General features: G+C 41.1%; 1 protein-coding gene across 3 annotated transcripts; it reads right to left on the reverse strand.

The window, feature by feature from the left end:
* Positions 1–807: 807 nt before the first annotated feature.
* Positions 808–18,192, reverse strand: LOC308411621 (histone acetyltransferase KAT7-like). 3 transcript variants are annotated; one of them, XM_080905582.1, is made up of 15 exons: positions 17,983–18,192; positions 16,282–16,426; positions 15,008–15,208; positions 12,144–12,428; positions 11,954–12,036; positions 11,710–11,796; positions 9,691–9,789; positions 9,514–9,603; positions 8,518–8,709; positions 6,945–7,034; positions 6,197–6,337; positions 5,812–5,905; positions 5,521–5,667; positions 3,880–3,986; positions 808–3,749 (listed from the first exon to the last, which is right to left on the reverse strand). In XM_080905582.1, the coding sequence occupies exons 1-15, from the start codon at positions 17,995–17,997 to the stop codon at positions 3,651–3,653; spliced, it is 1,875 nt and encodes a 624-aa protein (XP_080761708.1). In that variant the 5' UTR covers positions 17,998–18,192; the 3' UTR covers positions 808–3,650. The 3 variants fall into 3 exon arrangements, with proteins under 3 accessions (XP_080761708.1, XP_080761707.1, XP_080761706.1); XM_080905581.1 differs by having other exon boundaries at positions 9,493–9,603; positions 12,144–12,425; positions 17,983–18,191; XM_080905580.1 differs by having other exon boundaries at positions 9,493–9,603; positions 17,983–18,191.
* Positions 18,193–18,947: the final 755 nt, after the last annotated feature.

Raw genomic sequence — 18,947 nt, forward strand, 5'->3', positions numbered from 1 at the left:
CACATTAACCACCGGATAACACAAATATGTATTAATATGTCAAATGCAGATAACCCGTACACAGAAACGATCAGTATATAAAACAGGACAAAAAGACATTGATTTTTTTAAACTAATGAACTTTAAAGGCAACAGTTGTTTCAACACAAGAAGAAATGTAACTTTAAGCCGCAGTTGGGAAAAGAAAATGGCTCAAGTGTGACACAAAAGCTACAGGAAAAAATATAAAAATAAAAAAGATAATGGTTGATTCAATGTGACATTGTTGGCAACACACCTCTAATTTCACAGCCAACTGCTGTCTAAACTTATGCACAATGTTTCTGACTCTTACCAAGTGTTAGACGGCACGATTGAAACCACCCCCGTGTCTGTTTGGTAAAAAACAAACAAAAAACTACTAGTAGTATTTTTACAACTGCTAGCTTGTTTCGCTTTTAGTGCCTGCAGCCACTCAGTGTTTAAATATGTATTTCCTTCAGTTACCTAAACTGAGGATTGTTAGGATGTATGTGAATCCTCTGTTGGACCAAGCAGATGTTTAGTCTGAACAAAAAGGGAATTTCCTGTTTTAAAGTCGGTTATTTGCTCGAGCCAGAACGGCTATTTCCCAGTTTCCAGTCTAAGATAAGCGAACAGCTTCATATTTACCGAACAGACGCGAGAGAGATATCGATCACAGATCAATGTTCACAGATCCACATTTGATAATAACAGCCAGCTACTCCTTTACCAAAACATTAAATGCTGATTAAAATTCTTCAACATGTTGATCCAGATCAATAAATGTAGAGATTGTCAATAGAATTAAAATAATATTTTAATCAATCATATAGAACAAATTAAAAAAATTTAAAGTGCTGCCAACCATGCTTATTGAGCTTACACAACAAGGCTGCCCTTTTCTAACAGCTCACAGCATCAACTATGGTGGTAATAGGTAGTGACAATGTGCACAGTGACATGTTTTGACTCAATCACGTCACTTTTGATAACATGGAATAAATCTCTGAAATGTAAATGACTCATCGCCTTTGTTGGTGGGGAAATGCTCTGGATTGTTCTTCCTGTACTTCCCAGTTTGTAGACACATTCAAAAGCACGTACAATTTTTTTTTAGATTTTTTAAAATATTTGATTCACCAGGAAATCAGTTCCCTAGAAAGGAGAGATTCCTCTACGCTTGTTTACGCTCTATGTAGTTAATGTGGTTTTTTTAAGAATATAAATAGGCTATTTAAAAAAAAAAATCTATAAAAAACCCCAAAACACTTGCTGGGCAGTAACATCTACATGATTTTCACGTTAATACACACACAAAAACTAAAAAACAACAACAAAAAACCCCAAACACAACAAAACAAGAAGCTTAATGCGCCATTTTAGCTTTTTATACAGTGGTAAAACCTCAGAGGTAGAAAAAGTATGAAAATCATTGAGAACTTTAACAAAACCAAACAAAGCACACAAGAGCTCCCAAACTCTATAAACTGATAAAAAATGAAACTGCAGACACAACTGAGAGAAAAGTCTTAAAACATGAGTTACAAAAACAAACGGAAAACACACAAAAACACACATCGTGGGTAGGTTCCTCCTTGGTGACGGTACAAACGTGGCCCAGTGGCAGCTATAGCTTTTTGCTAACCAAGAGATGGATGAGACGGGGTTAAATGCTGGACACAATGTGAGGCTTTGTTGCATGAGAAGCTCTGTTACTGATCGGCTCTGGGTTCAAACAGCCACAAGGCCGTAAGGTAAAACACCTGACCTAAAACCATATTAGCTTTTCAATACTGCATCTAGTTGATAAAATGGATTAAGTTAAGTTAGATCAAATCACTTTTCACTACTTTTCACCTGTGTATGTGTCAAATATGTGAACACTAATTTACATAGTGTTGTTTGCTCACTGTGGTTTGATACTTTTGGACATTTTCTTTCTTTAGATTTCATCACTCGTCCCAGAGGAATGATCAACCTTATTTCTTCTCCAGTTTGTTTGAAAACTCTCCATTTAATCATGTGGATGGCAGTATTACATGCAAGCCCAGACATGGTCCTGTTTAATCACAACCAGCTGGTCTGTGTCTGCAAAAACACGTTTACACGAGTCAAAGTGTTGCCGACCTGCATTTTGTCTCAATGACAGACTGAAATGCACTGCAGATTTGATACCACATGCCACTGATTGGATTAGCAAGCGGGCCTGGTGCGCCGTGCTAATTAAGTGTCTGGGAGAAGGTGCGCTAACGATGCACGATTACCTTCACTTTGCAGAGAACAAATGAGGTCAAGAAGCTATCAGCGGCCATGCTACGTATACACACGTCAAAAGAACCTAAAGATGAATAGTGGCTGTGGTCAGTGTATAATAAAACCTGTCTGTTCTATTGTGTAAAATGTATAACTGCATTTGTGAAAATGTTAAAGAATTACATAAAACTCAAAGCCCATTTCATCAGAACAATCCAACATTCAATATTGTATTGATTAACATTCTCATGTTATCCCCCACTTTAAAAAATAATTTATAGCAAAAGCTAATCAAAAGCTAATTAGCTAAACTCAACATCAATAGTTTATAGCTAGCTAGTTAGCTTATAAAATACTGTTTAATCAAGAAATATTCATCAGTTTTATTGAATATCTGTGTTATTTTTGCCATTTTTCCCAAAATGCCCATTTTCAGGAAAGTCTTAACCAGCTAACTTTAGTAGTGGTTTTTGCTAGCTTATAAAATACTATACAGGGGAGTGTAGCTATTTTGGCTGCCATGAGATAAGGGTCGTTCTACATCCTGAACAGGGAAATAAATATTTAAAATTGTGACTGAATATCGTTCCTATTTTTCACCATATTATTTTTTAAATGCCCACTTTTGGCCCAAACAAACCAGCTAACTTTAAGCAGCTGTTGTTGCTAGCTTTAGCATAGCGCATGTAATACGCAAAAAATGAAAAGACAGCGACAACCCCGGTGTTGCTTTGTCGTAAAAATGTCTACCCCTATCAAAAGAGTAATAAAACAAGATTTGAATCATTAATTAATTATTTAACTTGTCAGCATCCCGCCACAAATAAAGCAAATTTATATTTCCTTTTTATAAATGTGTTAAGTACTGTATTGGATGTTGTATGTTAGGACCTGTTCTGTAATCTGTCTTTATTTCACTGCTTATTGCTCGAGATACATCTAAATGTAGTTTTCCCGCTCACAGAAATTAAACATTGCTTTTCATTAGCCCTCTTCCTTTACATATTTTATTTATGTAGCTTTCCTTTCAAAAGGACGTCGTTTCTGATCGCTTGCTATTAAACACCTGGCAACTCAGGGTTTTTACTAACACACAGTTAAGTGTCTGAGAAGTCATTCCCAGACTCATATGGATTTTCCTTATTTTTCTAATTCAAATTTTAGGGAAATCTCCAAACAATTCTTTTAACAGGAATCCTACCTGTGGACTAACGTTGTGGTTACTTGAACCCAGAGTAGCAACTGTCCATGTCTGTGACTGCGCTGTAGCTGCTGAAAGCGTTTCGTACAATAGTGAGTGAGGGTTTAGACTCAGCGTCTGTGAGCATGCCCGTGTACAGAGGAGGATCTGTGCGTGACTGTGTGTTTTTGGAGTGTGTGTATTGGTAGCTCCTCTACGTCCCTTTGGGTGGGGTCCATTTTAAGGCTGTGGGGTCAATGGTCTTGCTGTTACCACGTTTGGTCTCCTTGGCCTTCCAGTCATCAATAAGGTCCTTTAAAGGAAGAAGGAAACACCCCGCAAAGGAACCCTGGTTATTAGAATCATAAACAACAACCAGCTGCTAATTGGGAGAGAGTGGCTAATCTACTAAACAGAGACAACGGCATGGCTGTGTTTCATACCTGTCTCTTTAAAACCAGGTGCTTCCCCTTCCAATATTTAAGCATCTGGAGGGACTGCAGTGTGCTGACTATATCCACCGGGTTCACTGCAGTTTCCTGGCTGATCTCTGTGAACATAAAAGTGAGAGAAACTGAGGATGAATCATCAGCAGCTTTCAAATCATTTCCCTGCATTCATTACACCCATAAAAAACATCTTTAAAAAATTCATATTTAAAAGTTTTTTTTCATTAAAATATTCCCTTCAGGTCTTCAGAAAGCTCAGATGTAACTTTACTATCTGTGGCACAGGGACAATCAGAGCAGCAGAGTGGGGTGACTGAGAAGAGTCACTGTCATCACTCTGTGCGAGCTGGAGACATTTTCCTAGATTCAAAATAACAAGAAGACATTCTGAGTTCAAAAGAAAAAATACAAATAAAAGAGGACAAAAAGATGCTCAGAAGTGAAGGAACAGAGTGTTATCACTGAACCATTCACTGTTTAGTCACATTCTTCTTTATTCCGCGTGTCAAACAGATTGCACTGAAGGACGCTCGCGGTGAAGTCGTCATTTATGAAAAGTAACTCCTATCAAATACTGGCGTGTCAGTGCTTCCAACCTCCAATTAGATACACCTATGGTAGCTAGCATTTTCAAGATCCTACGTCACGTCCTTCTCAACTTTTTGCATTGACAACAGTTTCATAAAAACTTGACCTCTGACCCCTGACCTTGAGGATGAGGTCACTGAGATTCAAAGCCGTCTGAGATTTTTAGGGATACACCTAAGATATCGAACATCGTTCTCGAGTTACTGCATTCACAAACTTGGGTGTCTGTGAATATAAAACCCCACCAGCCTGTTACAGCAGAGGGGTAACAACGAAACACAATATTGGATATTGAAGTGAAATTATTGAAAACTTTAGAATACACAACGTGATGATTATAGTGCTGTTAAATGATGATGTCAATCCCATCAAATGCAAAGGATGCATAAGCACCATGAAACAATACAAGTGTAAGCAAGTAAACAGAGGTGTGAATAACTTCAAATATTCCAAAATCCTCCATATAAAGAAGGAAATACAAGCAGCATGTGAGCTGGACTGCAACATGAAGACAAGGAAAATGAATGTGTCGTGTGTTTGAGGCCGGTGTCACTCAAAGCACTGCTGTGCTTTAATGCCTTACACAGATGTGAGCGTGTGGCTGCACTGTTTGTTTTTAATCACAGAAGCAGAAACGAGCAGCGCAAACAAACGCGATGCACCATGGGAGCAGGGCGTTCCTCGCTTCCTCCGAGTCACCGCTTCTTTGGCAGAAAACCACAGGGGAAGCCTCGCGTGCGCCCGCCTTCATTTATCACCAGTACATTGACTCGATATGGCTGCAGTGCTCTCTGACCCATTCACAAAAGTGGCCACGCTTGAATGTGTGCACACACACACACACACACACACACACACACACACACACACACACACACACACACACACACACACACACACACACACACACACACACACGGTCTCAGGAGCTGTTCTTGTGTCTTACACTGTATTTTATAAGCTTTTTGACCAGCAGCCATAGTCAAACAGAATCAACTAGAAGTCAGATATTTGTCTTTCTCCATCCAGCATTTTGAACTTTCTGACCTTTGATGGAAATCTCCTTGCCCTGAAAGTTGTTCAGGTAGCGCAGCAGCACCTCCTTCCAGTAACTTCGGTAGCTGATTAGTCCCAGGTCCGACAGGGGCCGCTCAGGTGAGCCCACCTTCTCCTCTACTTTGGACAACAGGTAACCTGGCAGGACAAACCGAGAGAGCAGTGCTTTGGATGGCTACACTTAGGAGCGACCTGAAGCTCCTACACCTGCTGTTACTGTGTAGCGCTGTGCAGAATCTCTGGCCAGTGTGTGAGCTCGTTTACATTTAAGTGGGTACTCACTGAAGTCTATGAGCATCTTGCCGTAACCCTGCCTCATGTACTGCGGCATGGTGAGGATGCAGGATACGTTGTAGTTCAGGAAGGAGTTTTTCTCCTATGGGAGGAGAATGAACGCATGAAGGTAACAGGCTGAATCAAAGCTCATAGCAGGACTATGGAGGCTGCAGCAGTATGAAAATGCATTATCTCTGATCTGATTGCTTTGGCCCAACATCACAGAGCAGCTGACATTACAACCTGTGTGAAACTTCATCAGAAACACGGTTTTAAATTCAGCTCGCACTTCTTAAGACATTTGTGATTTGTTGTAGTCATTCTCTGCAAACTCTGTTAACACTCCCTATTTTCAAGAAGAGTTCAGTCATGTAAAATACTCTGGAGTTACCTTGGAGAAGTATCCGACAAGGTGGCACCCTGTGTTGTCAGCTTCAGTCATAACATAGAAAAGGAACGGTTCCACATCATAATACAGAGTCTTGTGGTCCAGGAAGAGTTTCGCCAGCAGACACAGATTCTGACAGTAAATCTGCAGAAAGCACAACGTGAAGAAGTCGCACAGCAAAAGTGTGTGAAGTTTTAGCCAGTCAAACAATCCTGCACTGACTTTCGTGACTTCACGTTACCCATCAGGTATAAATACATTAAGAGTCTTCCACACCTCAGCCACACAGCCTGCCTTCCTCCACAGGGAGGAAATACTTGTTAAGGCCTTTCTGTCACACCGGATGTGTAAATGTGCAAATGTTTGGTGTGTTAAAAAAATCTATCGCAGCCGTTCACCTCGACTGCGCTTTTTTGCAGGTAATTATTTGGATGGATTCATTGGATGAACCCAGAATCTCAGTTTCTTCCTTTGAATCATCAGGATTCGCTCATTAGACATTTTCTGTGTTACGAATTCTAAATTCTGTTGGTTTCCCCCTCACAGTGCACTCGGTGTGTAACGGCCTTTAGATTTGAAATATTAAGATCTTGTTAACAAATTTAGCCTAAAGTTCAAGTACATTAAATCGAAATGTAACTGCCATTATCACTGCCTGCAGACTTGCTGTGAGGTTTAGATAGAATATTTGGCAGAGCAAGTTTAGAGGTCAGTATTTGGTGGGAAAATCCTCCCACTGAGACTCTCTCACCTTATTCTTCTTTCCATCCACCTCAAAGACAGAGATGTTCCCCTTCCTGTAAATCTCGTCACCTGGAGGGTGTTTCCACACACACTTGGCCTTAACAAAAAAGACAAACGTGAAGAAATCGAGACAAAAAGTAACTTTTGTTCAGATCTTCAACTGGTGCAAAATTCTAAAAATACACTAAAAATAATAAATAAAAAATAATTTAAAAAAGTATTTTTTCAGTGTTTGCCAATTGTTTTTTTAATTTTATCTTTTGTGTTTATTTCAGTTGTAGCTGCTCTGTCCCCCCCCATATTCAGGCTTTAATATTTAATCACTAACACTGCCCTGCTGTGGCTGTGCAGTTCATCTGTCTGACAGTCAGGCTCCAAACACCTGACTTCAGCCAAGCACCCAGTTTGGAAAAATGTTCTCGTCAGCCTTGTCACTTAAATACAGAAAAAGTCTGAACGTCTCAGAAAGGCCAAAGTTACACACTTTATCTAAACGGTGTAGGAATAATATTATAGAGCACCTGAGGCACTGAGACAGTCTAAGACAATAGCCCAGGCTCACTTTGATACCTCTGTGTCACTGACTGGCACCTTATACTTTCTAATCAATCAGATACTTTGACTGAGATAAACTGAAGCTCAACACTTTGAGGAATCATTTGCATATTTCCCCCGTTTACTGATTACAGAATTAAAGCATAAAAACAACTTTAAGTATGACAGGAGAAGCCAAACTGCAGTGCACAAAAACAGCGGGACCTACAGCACCGTGCAAAATCTTAGACCACCTCATGTCTTTGTAATTTGCAGGAAAATTGGAAATGGGTGCAGGAATTTAAAGCAGTATCTGCCAACATACATGTGTACAGTATGCAAGACAAAATCAGAGTTTGTGCAGTTTTTACAAACTTGGCATTTTATTACTCGACTTTTCTTCACGTAGTCTTCAGCAATAGTTCTCCAGGCTTCTTAAAGGACATGCAAAAGTCCTCTTTAGATGTCGGCTGCCTTTTGTTCTGTTCTCTTGCTTCAGTAACACTGAAGTCCAGCCTCTGGACAGGACCAGCCCACGAGTGATCAGGTATGTTTTTACTGCTTTGGCAGTGTGTTTAAGAACATCTAAAGCTGTTGGCTGAGAAATGAAGACCTGGACTGAAAAGCAATGAAAAAGCAAAGACTGAACAATATTCTGAAAGCCCGGAGAATTACTGCTTAAAACCAGTTTTTAAAAAATGAGCCAATGTTTGTGATAACAAAGTCAGTGTATGAGCCACACATCCCTGAGCCAACAGCTCAGCCTGCTTCAAACACTAGCAGTGTTGAATGCGTAGTCCTAACATGGTCCATCTCAGTCATGCTGTTCTGCCTTTCAGCACAGAAGCCCCACCCACCTGCTGTTGAAACCTTGTGTTTGTGAGTGATAGCCAATCAGTGGAGAGTTGGGGAAGAAGTTATCAAGCTACTGTAGGCGACTCCAACAAAGCTAATCTGGTAAGAGTCTGCTGCGATCTATCTTATCTTAATGTAATGATGATAATAATAATAACAATGATGATAATGATGATAGTGGTGAGCCTCACCATGTGCCTGCGTAGAATGGTCTGACTCTTCATGTACTTGAGGCAGAACTCGCACATGTAAAGCCTCCCCAGGCGGGCGTACTCCTCTGGGTATGGAGAGTGGTACCAGGTGTCCAGCTCGTAACGTCCAAACACAATGGTCTTTATCATGTTGCTGCCCTCCGACACCTGGCCAGCCAGACGGAGCTTCTCCTGCACAACCAGGACAGGAAGGGACAGGAAGACAAGGTACAGAGAGGACAAGAAGACAGGGCAGGCGTGCAGAGAAAGAGAGAAAAACAAATCTCAATTATTTGTCGAAGAGGATCGGGCGAATCAAAGGTCACGCTCAGGGAAACCTCAGTGGAGGAAAAACAAAAGAAAACGATGCAGGAAGAAAATTTAAAGGAAGAACTAAAAAGAAAAGAATTCGAATAAAAAAGGTATGAAGCAAATTCTTTAGAAAATACTTGAGTGTAAATGTTGTTCATGAGGAAGTGAATCAACAAACAAGCTACTGTTAATATAATATAAAAAACATAGTCAGCAAGAAAAATGATCAGATAACTGTTAAAGTTGCAAGCAAAGAGTAAAAACACGCATATGTGATGTCAATTCTAACTTAGATGCTTTCAAGATGACTTTGTTTTGAAATTGAAAAGCTAGTCATTCATTTACCTCTGTAAAGAAATGTATCGCCAGAGCAACGCAGTTAAAAGACCAAAATACTTCCAAAATCCTATGTGATAGTTCAAGTATGTCTGTTTGAGAATAACGATGCTTGAATGGGCCACAAAGTGACAGAACAGAAGGGGAAAAACCCAACACGGAATGACAGGAAGTGATTTCCCAAACTACCAAAAATATCTCAGACGCCTCCTGCAGCTGCAGGGGAGGGTCTGCAGACTGCAACAGAGAAGAAGAGCGATAAGGCCAAAAATAAAGGGAAGAAGACAAAGTGCAAGGGGGGAGATGAAGATGAGTTTTCTCTCTTACAAGGTCGTCCGAGGCACGTGCCTGCGCTTTCCTGAACAGCTCGAGGTCATAGTCACTGGTGATGTTCTCCAGCAGAGGCTCGCGGCTCGTTCCGTGGCTCTGACGGTGCTCCTGGTGGTGAGCGGGGACCAGAGAAGACGGTACAATCAAATGATATGTGATATATTACACACACTGACTCTTATCTAATCCACTTACCATGTACTTTTCCTTCTGCTCCTTATTGAGGCCAGTGTTCCTCTTCCTCCTCAGCTCTGTCACCTTCTCTTTGTAGCGCAGCTGACGCTCTGTAGGGGCCTGAGAGGACACAAAACACACTTATATATACACTCACACAAAGGTGATGCTCATAATAAACATGCCCCAACTTTTAAATAATAAACTCACAGAATGTCTATGAGTCAAAAGCTCAGAAGTCATCGATATAAAAAAGAATATTGTCCTCATAAATAAACACTGATTTGTGTGTAATTATGTCTTCTGACAAACTGATGCTTTCTCATGAACTTAAAATGAATCCCTTAAAAATACGCAGGAGCAGTGGTCGTGTTCATGGTCGACCACCATGTTGGCCCGCCCTTTTGAATGCAGCCAAAAACATAATCACACTTTCCCTCCGATAAACAGTTTGCTTATGGTATGAGAGTTTATTCACTGACATAATAACGAGATAATAAAATGTTATTTCCACAGACTAAAATGAGCTAACAGCAGCTAACAGAGGCAAAAACAACAGTGCTTACTGACAAAAATGTTTATCACCAGCTCATCGACTTGCTTTCATAAGGTTTACAGCCATGGACACCCGGCACACTGACTCGTGAAGCAAACAGCATTTAACATGTGGAGTAAAATGAACGGTGGGCAGGTCTTTGTCCTGCAGAGACCACCGTAGCTAGAACTATATACTAAAACTGGGAGGCGTAAGAAAACAGAATTCAGTTGACTGCAATCTGCAACCTCCTGACATCTGCTGGTGAGATTTTACACACTGTAACTTTAAAGGGCGAGAAGCTTAACTGCTTCTTTCAGATAATGAACTAAGTGGCTGCACCAAGGTGCAGCGTGAGACAAATAAGTGCTATTTGGAAATGTTAATCACGCACAGTTCCACTAGTAGACTCCATGAATATAATAAAAGGATTTAAATAACATAATAAGACCCTAAAATGGACACTTTATCGCTTTCTGAACACAAAACTTTCTAAAAATCTCATTTTTTTTCTCATCTGCACTGACGTCCCACAGGATGTATAACCGACCTGGCATTATGCTGGCTGCATGTAACCGCGTTTGGCTGATCAGCCTTCAGCCAGGAGAAATAACGACATATTGTTAACCATGTGATCTAATATGCAAACAGTAGTTTAGCCCTTTAAAAACCCATTCATTGGGTCATATCTCAAGTTCAGTCTAAAGTACCAGATAAATGATTATAAGTCATTCATTACATTAAATAAGTGTAATTAATCTGATGTGTAGTAACTAACTTCAAAAACAGCTCCTCAATATAAATGATCATTCAACACTTCACATATCATCCAAGCACAATCAATAATTATATTATAATTATCTAAAATTATAATTTTACAAATGTGTTCCAGAAACCAAACAGTTTTCACAGAGCAGAGACAAATACAAATAACCGGGAAGGTAAAACAAACGTATGTGCTTAAAGTATAAATCCTTAACCAAGTGTCTTTATTAATGCAGCGGTCATAAACATAACCAGGGAAATGTCATTTGGCCTTCCGTGCGTCCACAGAGAGGAGGTAACCAAGTGTAAGCGTAATCATTCGTTAGTGCATGTGACCTGGGTTTACTCAGGATCAGAGGGAAGCCAGTGCAGAGAATAAACAAGCGTAACAGATCAGTCACATTGCTGCTACTCTTACAGATACAGTCAGGCAGCGAGGGGTCCTACCAGTTACCAGCAGCAGCTCTTCATCACTTTGCCTCTGACCCTGCTATTCTGACAAATCGCAGCATGATGGGAGGTGTTGCTGCTTTAAGAGTGATGTTGTGCTGTCTTGTGGGTGGGTGAGGGGGGATTCCCTCCCATACACACAGACAGCATTGTGTAACAATCCACTGCATCTAAATTCTTAGGCTGAGTTCAGCTGACAAAGGGAATTACTTAACAGAAGCATGTGCACGAACTGGTGGACTTGTTTACGTTTTATTTGTTTACTTGCGTGCGTGCCGTCCACGCGTTACCTGGTTTCTCGTGGAGTGTCTGTTCTCGTCCTGACGGTGCGACAGCGTCCTTTCCTCGGCCTGTTTGTCGCGCGTCGAAGTCTTGCCCTGACAAAACATCAACACCGTCTGCCACCAAAATCTCACAACTGACCCCGCAGCAGGAACATCACAGCACGTAGCATCATAGTTTCACACTCACTTCTTATCCTGAATTCCCCGTTGATGTATCGTCATGTTTATTTGTGTTTGTGTGTGCGTGTACCTTGCATTCATCGGCAGAAAGGTTGTGGTAGAGAGGGCATCCTGATATGGAGAAATGTCTCTCGTGCCTCCCTGTGAGATGACCTGAGAGAGACCGAAGGAAGAAGTGGAAGGGGTGGAATGGGAAGAGGATGAGGAGATGCTCTGAAGAGGAAGCGATGCTGTGAAGTATGTGTCAGTCTGTCACTCACCCAGCGAGTTGCAGCCAGGTGTGGGACACTTCATGTTGAAGTTGTAGCTCTCGTGGAAACGCCGTCGTTTGGGCCGGTGGGAAAGGTCGTGGGCGGCGGCCTCTTTGAGCGACAGCTCTTTGGCTAACCTCTCGTCTTCCTCTTGTGAAACTACAATGTCGTTGCTAGAAGACACGAGGTCATTGCTCGGGCTGGAAACTTCAATGTCCGACTCTGATGACGGGGCGTTGCCTGTTGGTGTGCGAGGAGGGGTCTCGTCACGATCCGCCCCTTGTTTGATGTCTACTGAATGTGACAACGAAGACATGTCAAATGTCAAACAGACATTCTTACAAAAGTCCCATCATTTTTGCGTGCCACCAACTTTCAACTGTCTTATATCTCATGGGAGGCCTCTGTTAACTTTTGTCACCACATACACAGCTAGCTAACACCCTGCGACGACGAAGAAAAATCTAATATCAAGGAACATATTAGTGCACCAGTGTCTGAGCTCACAGACCCCAGCGGCTCAATTGAAGCAGGCACATCAACACTTTTCTTTTTCTGTTTTTCACTCATGTAGGGCGAGTCAACATGTCAGTCCAACTCTGTGTCTACAGAGCGGACGCAGTAGAAGTAGCATGAAAGCACCAGCAGCAGCTCAAGTGATTTCTGTCCAGTGAGACGGCGAGACGGTGCTTAGGCAAAGGGTTAAATGATATGCTAGCTACATGTTGGAAACACTCAGAACTTAACACACAGTCACTACAGTAAATGGTAAATTTGTATTTATTATTTGTATTTGTATAGCACTTTTACTAGTCCCAAAGTGCTTTACATATCCAGTCATCCACCCATTCACACACACATCCACACACTGGTGATGGCAGCTACATTGTAGCCACAGCCACCCTGGGGCGCACTGACAGAGGCGAGGCTGCCGGACACTGGCGCCACCGGGCCCTCTGACCACCACCAGTAGGCAACGGGTGAAGTGTCTTGCCCAAGGACACAACGACCGAGACTGTCCAAGCTCGAACCGGCAACCTTCCGATTACAAGGCGAACTCCCAACTCTTGAGCCACGATTCTGTTTTCATGGATGCCTGGATGTTAAACTTAATTGTTACACCTGGTAAAGCAGCAACGCTGATCATTTTATTAAAGATGAAAGAATTTAGACAGTTTTTTACTCTCAGTGATGACGCAGAGTTTGTTTGTGGGACCTGAACAGACAGGGGTTTAGGACCCAGACAACCGGTCACAGCAGATGGCCCCGCCCCTCCCTGAGCCTGGTTCTGTCGGAGGTTTCTTCCTGTTAAAAGGGAGTTTTTCCTTCCCACTGTCACCAAAGTGCTTGCTCATAGGGGGTCATATGATTGTTGAGCTTTTCTCTGTATGTATGAAGCGCCTTGAGGCGACTTTTGTTGTGATTTGGCGCTATATAAATAAAATTGAATTGAATTGAATAGATTACTCCACGAGGCTCCAGACTACGATAGCTGTAATTCTCCGACAATCCATCAAGCGGTGCGGCTTCGTACCTTACCAAAGTCGTACTAAAACATTTTTGACAGATGTTTGAGTGCCGTGTAGCACATGAAATCGGTTCATGGTCAGTAAGCACAATCAGAATTCATATATGAGGCGCACTGTCGAGTTTTGGAGAAAATTAAAGGCTTTTAAGTGCACCGGAAAATACAATATACAGAAGAAACTAATGCATCACGATATATATAGTTAAAGCACAGGCTTCAAATTATACGGCGATATGGATTTTAGGCCATATCACCCAGCCCTAATTTCAGCATACTTTATTAATCCCTAAGGAAATTATGTGTTATAATTTACAATCATAGCATTATACAATCAAAATTTAAGCTCATATATCAAATAGCTTTTAATTTTTTATGCTTCACTGGTTTTTCTTCATCACAGTGAATCAGAATTTGTCATTTCAAACAGATACAAAAAATGTCCAGCCCTCCTGCAATGTCCCATATTTGAGCAAATATTAATAAAAACTTCAAGTTGCAAAAAAACAATTTGTGATGATTTCTGTATAGTTCAGTTTTCTATGTAGCTCAGTTACACAATACTGTAAGATAAAGCATGTGGGATACGTTTTAACATAAAACTCCCTGATTTCATTCAACTTTCATGTTGGATTGAGCAAATACAACAAATTGTACCAGTAGAACAACGTGCTGGAGTTTCTAGATGGTGCTCTGATTATAACACAGAAAAAAACCGAGTTAAATATATCTATATTTTTTCATTTTTAAGACCTGGGTCACTAAATCATCCATTTTAAGAACATTTTCTGCTCCACCACCACTGATTTGCACGTTTGAATGTGCAGTATATAACAATTGATAAATGAAGCTAAAACGAACAGCCTAATAACCTTCTGCAAACCAAACCTTTCTACAGGTACAATAAAGTAACCTGAACCTGCAGATGATCATATCCTGCATCCGCTGAAGTTAGATAACAGTTCCTGGTGTCTATGAAGTAATTCATTCATCTCAGTGACAAAACACAAGCCCAGGATATCTACTGATAGCAGGAACACACCGTGATCACAGACAAGCCTCGTGACATCAGCTGAATGGCATCACGATGTCAGATGGACTCCGCTGCACATTCATGTTCTTCTTTCTTTTCTTTTGCCCTCTTGCTTTTCTAACACTCTCGTTCTCCACCTGTCCTGTTTCTTTCTCTCCCTGAACCCCTCCTTCCCGTTTTTTCCTCACTGCAAATTCATCCTCTAACTAAAGTGGAGCTTGGCAATGACCAAGCTCAACTTTTAATAAGAAAAAATGTTTAAAGCATGTTTAGAGCATTTGACAGTTCTGAATTCTAGTACTGTACCAATCTTACCGTGAGCCTCTGTGTCAGAGCCGGACGACCTGCTCTGCCGTAGTGGGTATTTTTTGGCTGTGGTGTTTGCCGCCCCCTGCTGGCTGCGTGTGACCCTGCGCCCAGAGGAGAAGACTGATGCTGCAACAGCTGTCGGCGCTGACTCTACGGCTGAGTCCAGAGCTTCATCAGAACCCACAGTTACAGGAGAGCTGCAGTTATCTACAGAAGAGAGGGGAAGTCAGTCAAACGTGTTTTATTTACTGCAGTAAAATAACTTAAGAGGCCTTTCAGGGGATTACTCAACCAACTCATTAATCAACAGAAGAGTAATCACCAGTTACTTTATAATGTACTTTTCAAGCATTAAAATGAAAGGTTCTGCCAAACCATGAAAAAATTATCAGCATATGAAATCTGCTGCTGTTGGAGCCCTGAGTGGACTCTGCTCCTCTTCCAAGAAGGAACTTGACTGAAATGCCCGATTTCGTTAACTGTGCAAGTAGTTTGTCAGTAACTGAATCCAAACGAAAAAGTTAAAAGAAAAGAAAAGATGCAAACGGCCTCAGTGGCTATGAAGAGACTGATCCCATCACAAAACAGAAGCAGTGAACCTTTGAATCCACTTTGTTTTTGCAGATAAATAGCCTCTTTGCTGTTTCTGTCTGTCTGTGTGTGTGTGTGTGTGTGTGTGTGAGTGTGTGTGTGTGTGTGTGTGTGTGGGGGGGGGGGGGGGGGGGGGGGGGGGGGGAGACGACGACAAGGAAGGAGTAGCCAACTCTCCTTGACAAAAAGCAGAGGAAACAGTGTCAGTCTCTGTTTTAAATCTCCTCTGATAGCCAGAGCAAAACGAGGTCACCCAGGGGTGGGGGTGGGAGTGTGTGTGTGTGTGTGTGTGTGTGTGTGTGTGTGTGTGAGAGACATGAGGGAGATCAGTCTGTCTAAAGCCATTCATCCTCTATGGCTGCCCATATACAATAGCTATGTCTAAACCAGTGTAGTGAGGAGGCTGGACTCTGAATGAATGCATCTTTAATTTATATTACTTATAGAGACAGAATTACACAGCATGTAGGCATGCTTGGATTCTTATGCTTCCAGAACACCCAAAAGCTACACAGTAACCTAAACAATGTGAAAAGGATAGATGTACACCTTTATGTCAACAAGTTATGTTTTTTCCATTTCATGCAATTTTTATTTTGGTCAGTTTTTTTGTGCAAACCTTTGGCTCAAAATTTGACTGAAGTGATCTCTCTTCTAATTTGTATTTCTGTCCAAATGTGAATGTTTACCTTGTGAACTTCGGCTGAGTCGCAGAGACGCGCGAGTCAGGCGTGTGCTGCTGCGTCTGTGCACAATCTCAGCAGCTTCAGCATGCTCGACATCAGCGGAGAAGTCCGAGTCCTCCGTCCCGTCCGAGCTGCTGCCAGCGGTCCTCTGGGAAAGCAGCAGTTAGAAGTTAGAAGCAATCTGTTAGAAGCAACAACTATGGACGACCAACACAACCGCGTGTGACAAAGTTACTTTTTTTCCCTCTTTACCAGAGGATAATCCAACAAAGATCCCATTCTGGGGGGAGGAGCGTCACCCCCTTCAAATCTCCTCCGGCACTTCACCCCCTCTTCCCACCAAGGACTTGTAAATACTTCAGATAAGCCTAATACCAGTATCACCACGGGAGGTCCGGACAGCTAATCTATTGTACCAAGCACAACCTATAACAACTGGGTTTGTTTAGAAGTCCAGCACCTAACGATTCAGGATAATTTGTTCAAATCAGCACACCTCCAGGTTAGCTAATAAGCATAATGAATGTAATGTTGTTTTATTCTGACGATTCACACTAGACTAATTAAGCAGTGAGGGCTGTCAATCACTGCACAAACTGATCCCTGTCATCTCGGTCTAGCCTAAAAAATAAAACAAACACAAAAAGTATGAAAACAGGATCAAACAATGTGCACATTTCTCTGTTTAATTCATTACAAACATTATTATTGTCACAGTATTTATTTAGTTACTTTTCTAATCTGTCCTTACTTATGTTAAATGAAATGTAGAAACAGTGACTACTTTGTTACATTCACTTCCCATTCTTTTCTCATTGTTTTGCTAACTATTTATGAAAACAAATGAACAGTTACAGACTTTGATAAAAATGGAGAGGTAGATCCAGGCCAATGTGGTTATCCTGCTTTATGGACGTTAGCGTAACAGCAATAAAATAATAGTAATAACATGTTATTAGGCTAACTAATTGTCTTTTAATATTAATGTAAATTTATAACAATGTAAGTTACTTTTTAAAATCCACACAGCCAAAAAGAAACCCAAAGATCAAACACAACATCAGTACAGCACGGGCTATTACCGCAAACTATGTTTGACAACTTCATAACAAGATGCTGCGCGCACAATTTACATACGACCAATTAAATTAAAAAGGAGGCGGGCGTTAGAGAATGCGAACCAATGAACGCGACGCTTGTCAGGCGTCCGTCCAATCACAGCTGTTGTTTTGGTGCGGGCGCCCGTTCCTCCTCGCACCCCAAGAACTGCCTATTGCTTTTTCATCAGTAAGCTAAAGCTGCTGCTGTTACCTACGTTAAAGTGTGCTCGGGATTCCCACTGTACTAAGCAGCCGTTACAAATTTGAACAAAGTTACCAGCATGTTTAAAACTCTTATTTGGGTACTAGAAAGAAGCGACGGTTCAAAAACAACAACATATTCTTGCAACTCAGCAATATGAGCCTGAGCTAGCTTAGCCATATAGCAACCGCAGATCGACAGCTCACTTATGCGATTCTATAAGCACTGATATTCTATGAATGCTACAAGCCGTTCACTTTGTCTTGTAGGAACGTTTTTTAGCTTGCAGCCCCCTTAAGTTTGTTTCCCACACAGTTTGTTTGCTTTTACCTCTATGTCGGCTAACATTAGCTATGACGTTATGTTGTTGTTTATCTGCATTAACGGTTGAGTCTGCCTCACCTTTCTCCGGGGCATTTTTCAAAGATCTGCCGTAACGCCTCTGGCGGATTATTATCCCGTGCTGTGGCAATTTATGGCAGCCTTTTGAAACTGTAACAACGAAAAAATAACCACCAGCTGACATGAGCCAACCCAGCTGAAAAAAAGCGCATAAAATTCTCCGCACTTCCTAGTGAGGACAGCGCAAACTCGCTCTTTTTGGGCGGTACAGTGACAAAATGACTCCGGGGAGAAACATACACCGTCAAATCACGTTACTATGGTGCATTAAGATTTTTGCAGCCATATTTGAATGCGCTCAATTGGGTATTTGGGATTGCTTTAAACTGTACAGCATCGTAAAAAGTAATAGTCATAATAAAAGCAATAAATAAATAAATGTAAAACAATTAGCCGTTTAAAGTAATGGCTGCGCTAGTCACAACTAATAACGTTCTTATAGACGTGGACCACTAAACGCACCAAAACACGTTGCGTCTTTAAACCAAATTTGTATTGTTGCTATGAATCTTTTAACTGGAGGAAGTCTTCAAAACGGCAGACAACACAATTACACATGTACTTAAAAAAAGTGATTTAAGTTTAAAATTTAACACCATAACCTCCTAAGATGTGATGAGTCATTTTTAAAGCGAATTGCCCCTCATTTATTATCATTGATTTTCATTTTTTAATCATTCAAAATCACTTTTTGTTTTAAAATTAAATTATTATTATTTTATTTAGCTACATGACAGACTGGACACGTGACCGAATGTTTCCGTGTGTGCGTGTGTGTGTTTTAAACTTTACGTACGTTGGTAAATAGACTTCGGTGAACAGGGTTTACACAGGGGTTAAATCTAAACTTTAAAATTTACATGTTTTTCAAGTATCTTTATAACTCTTTGATATTGTAACCAATCCGGTCCTTTTTGTCCACTTAAAATATGTTTACAGAACTATTGTGATATTGTTTGTAATAT

Source organism: Rhamphochromis sp. 'chilingali' (assembly GCF_963969265.1).
Source record: "Rhamphochromis sp. 'chilingali' genome assembly, chromosome: 15".
NCBI lineage: Eukaryota > Metazoa > Chordata > Actinopteri > Cichliformes > Cichlidae > Rhamphochromis > Rhamphochromis sp. 'chilingali'.

What these genes read in the sequence shown, in the direction of transcription:
- LOC308411621 (XM_080905580.1), bottom strand. An exon ending in AGCAGAAGGAAAAGTACATG is followed by an intron (nt 9,604 to 9,690) that starts GTAAGTGGATTA and finishes GCTCACCACCAG; the next exon opens with GAGCACCGTCAGAGCCACGG. An exon ending in CAAGGAGATTTCCATCAAAG is followed by an intron (nt 3,987 to 5,520) that starts GTCAGAAAGTTC and finishes TTATGTTCACAG; the next exon opens with AGATCAGCCAGGAAACTGCA.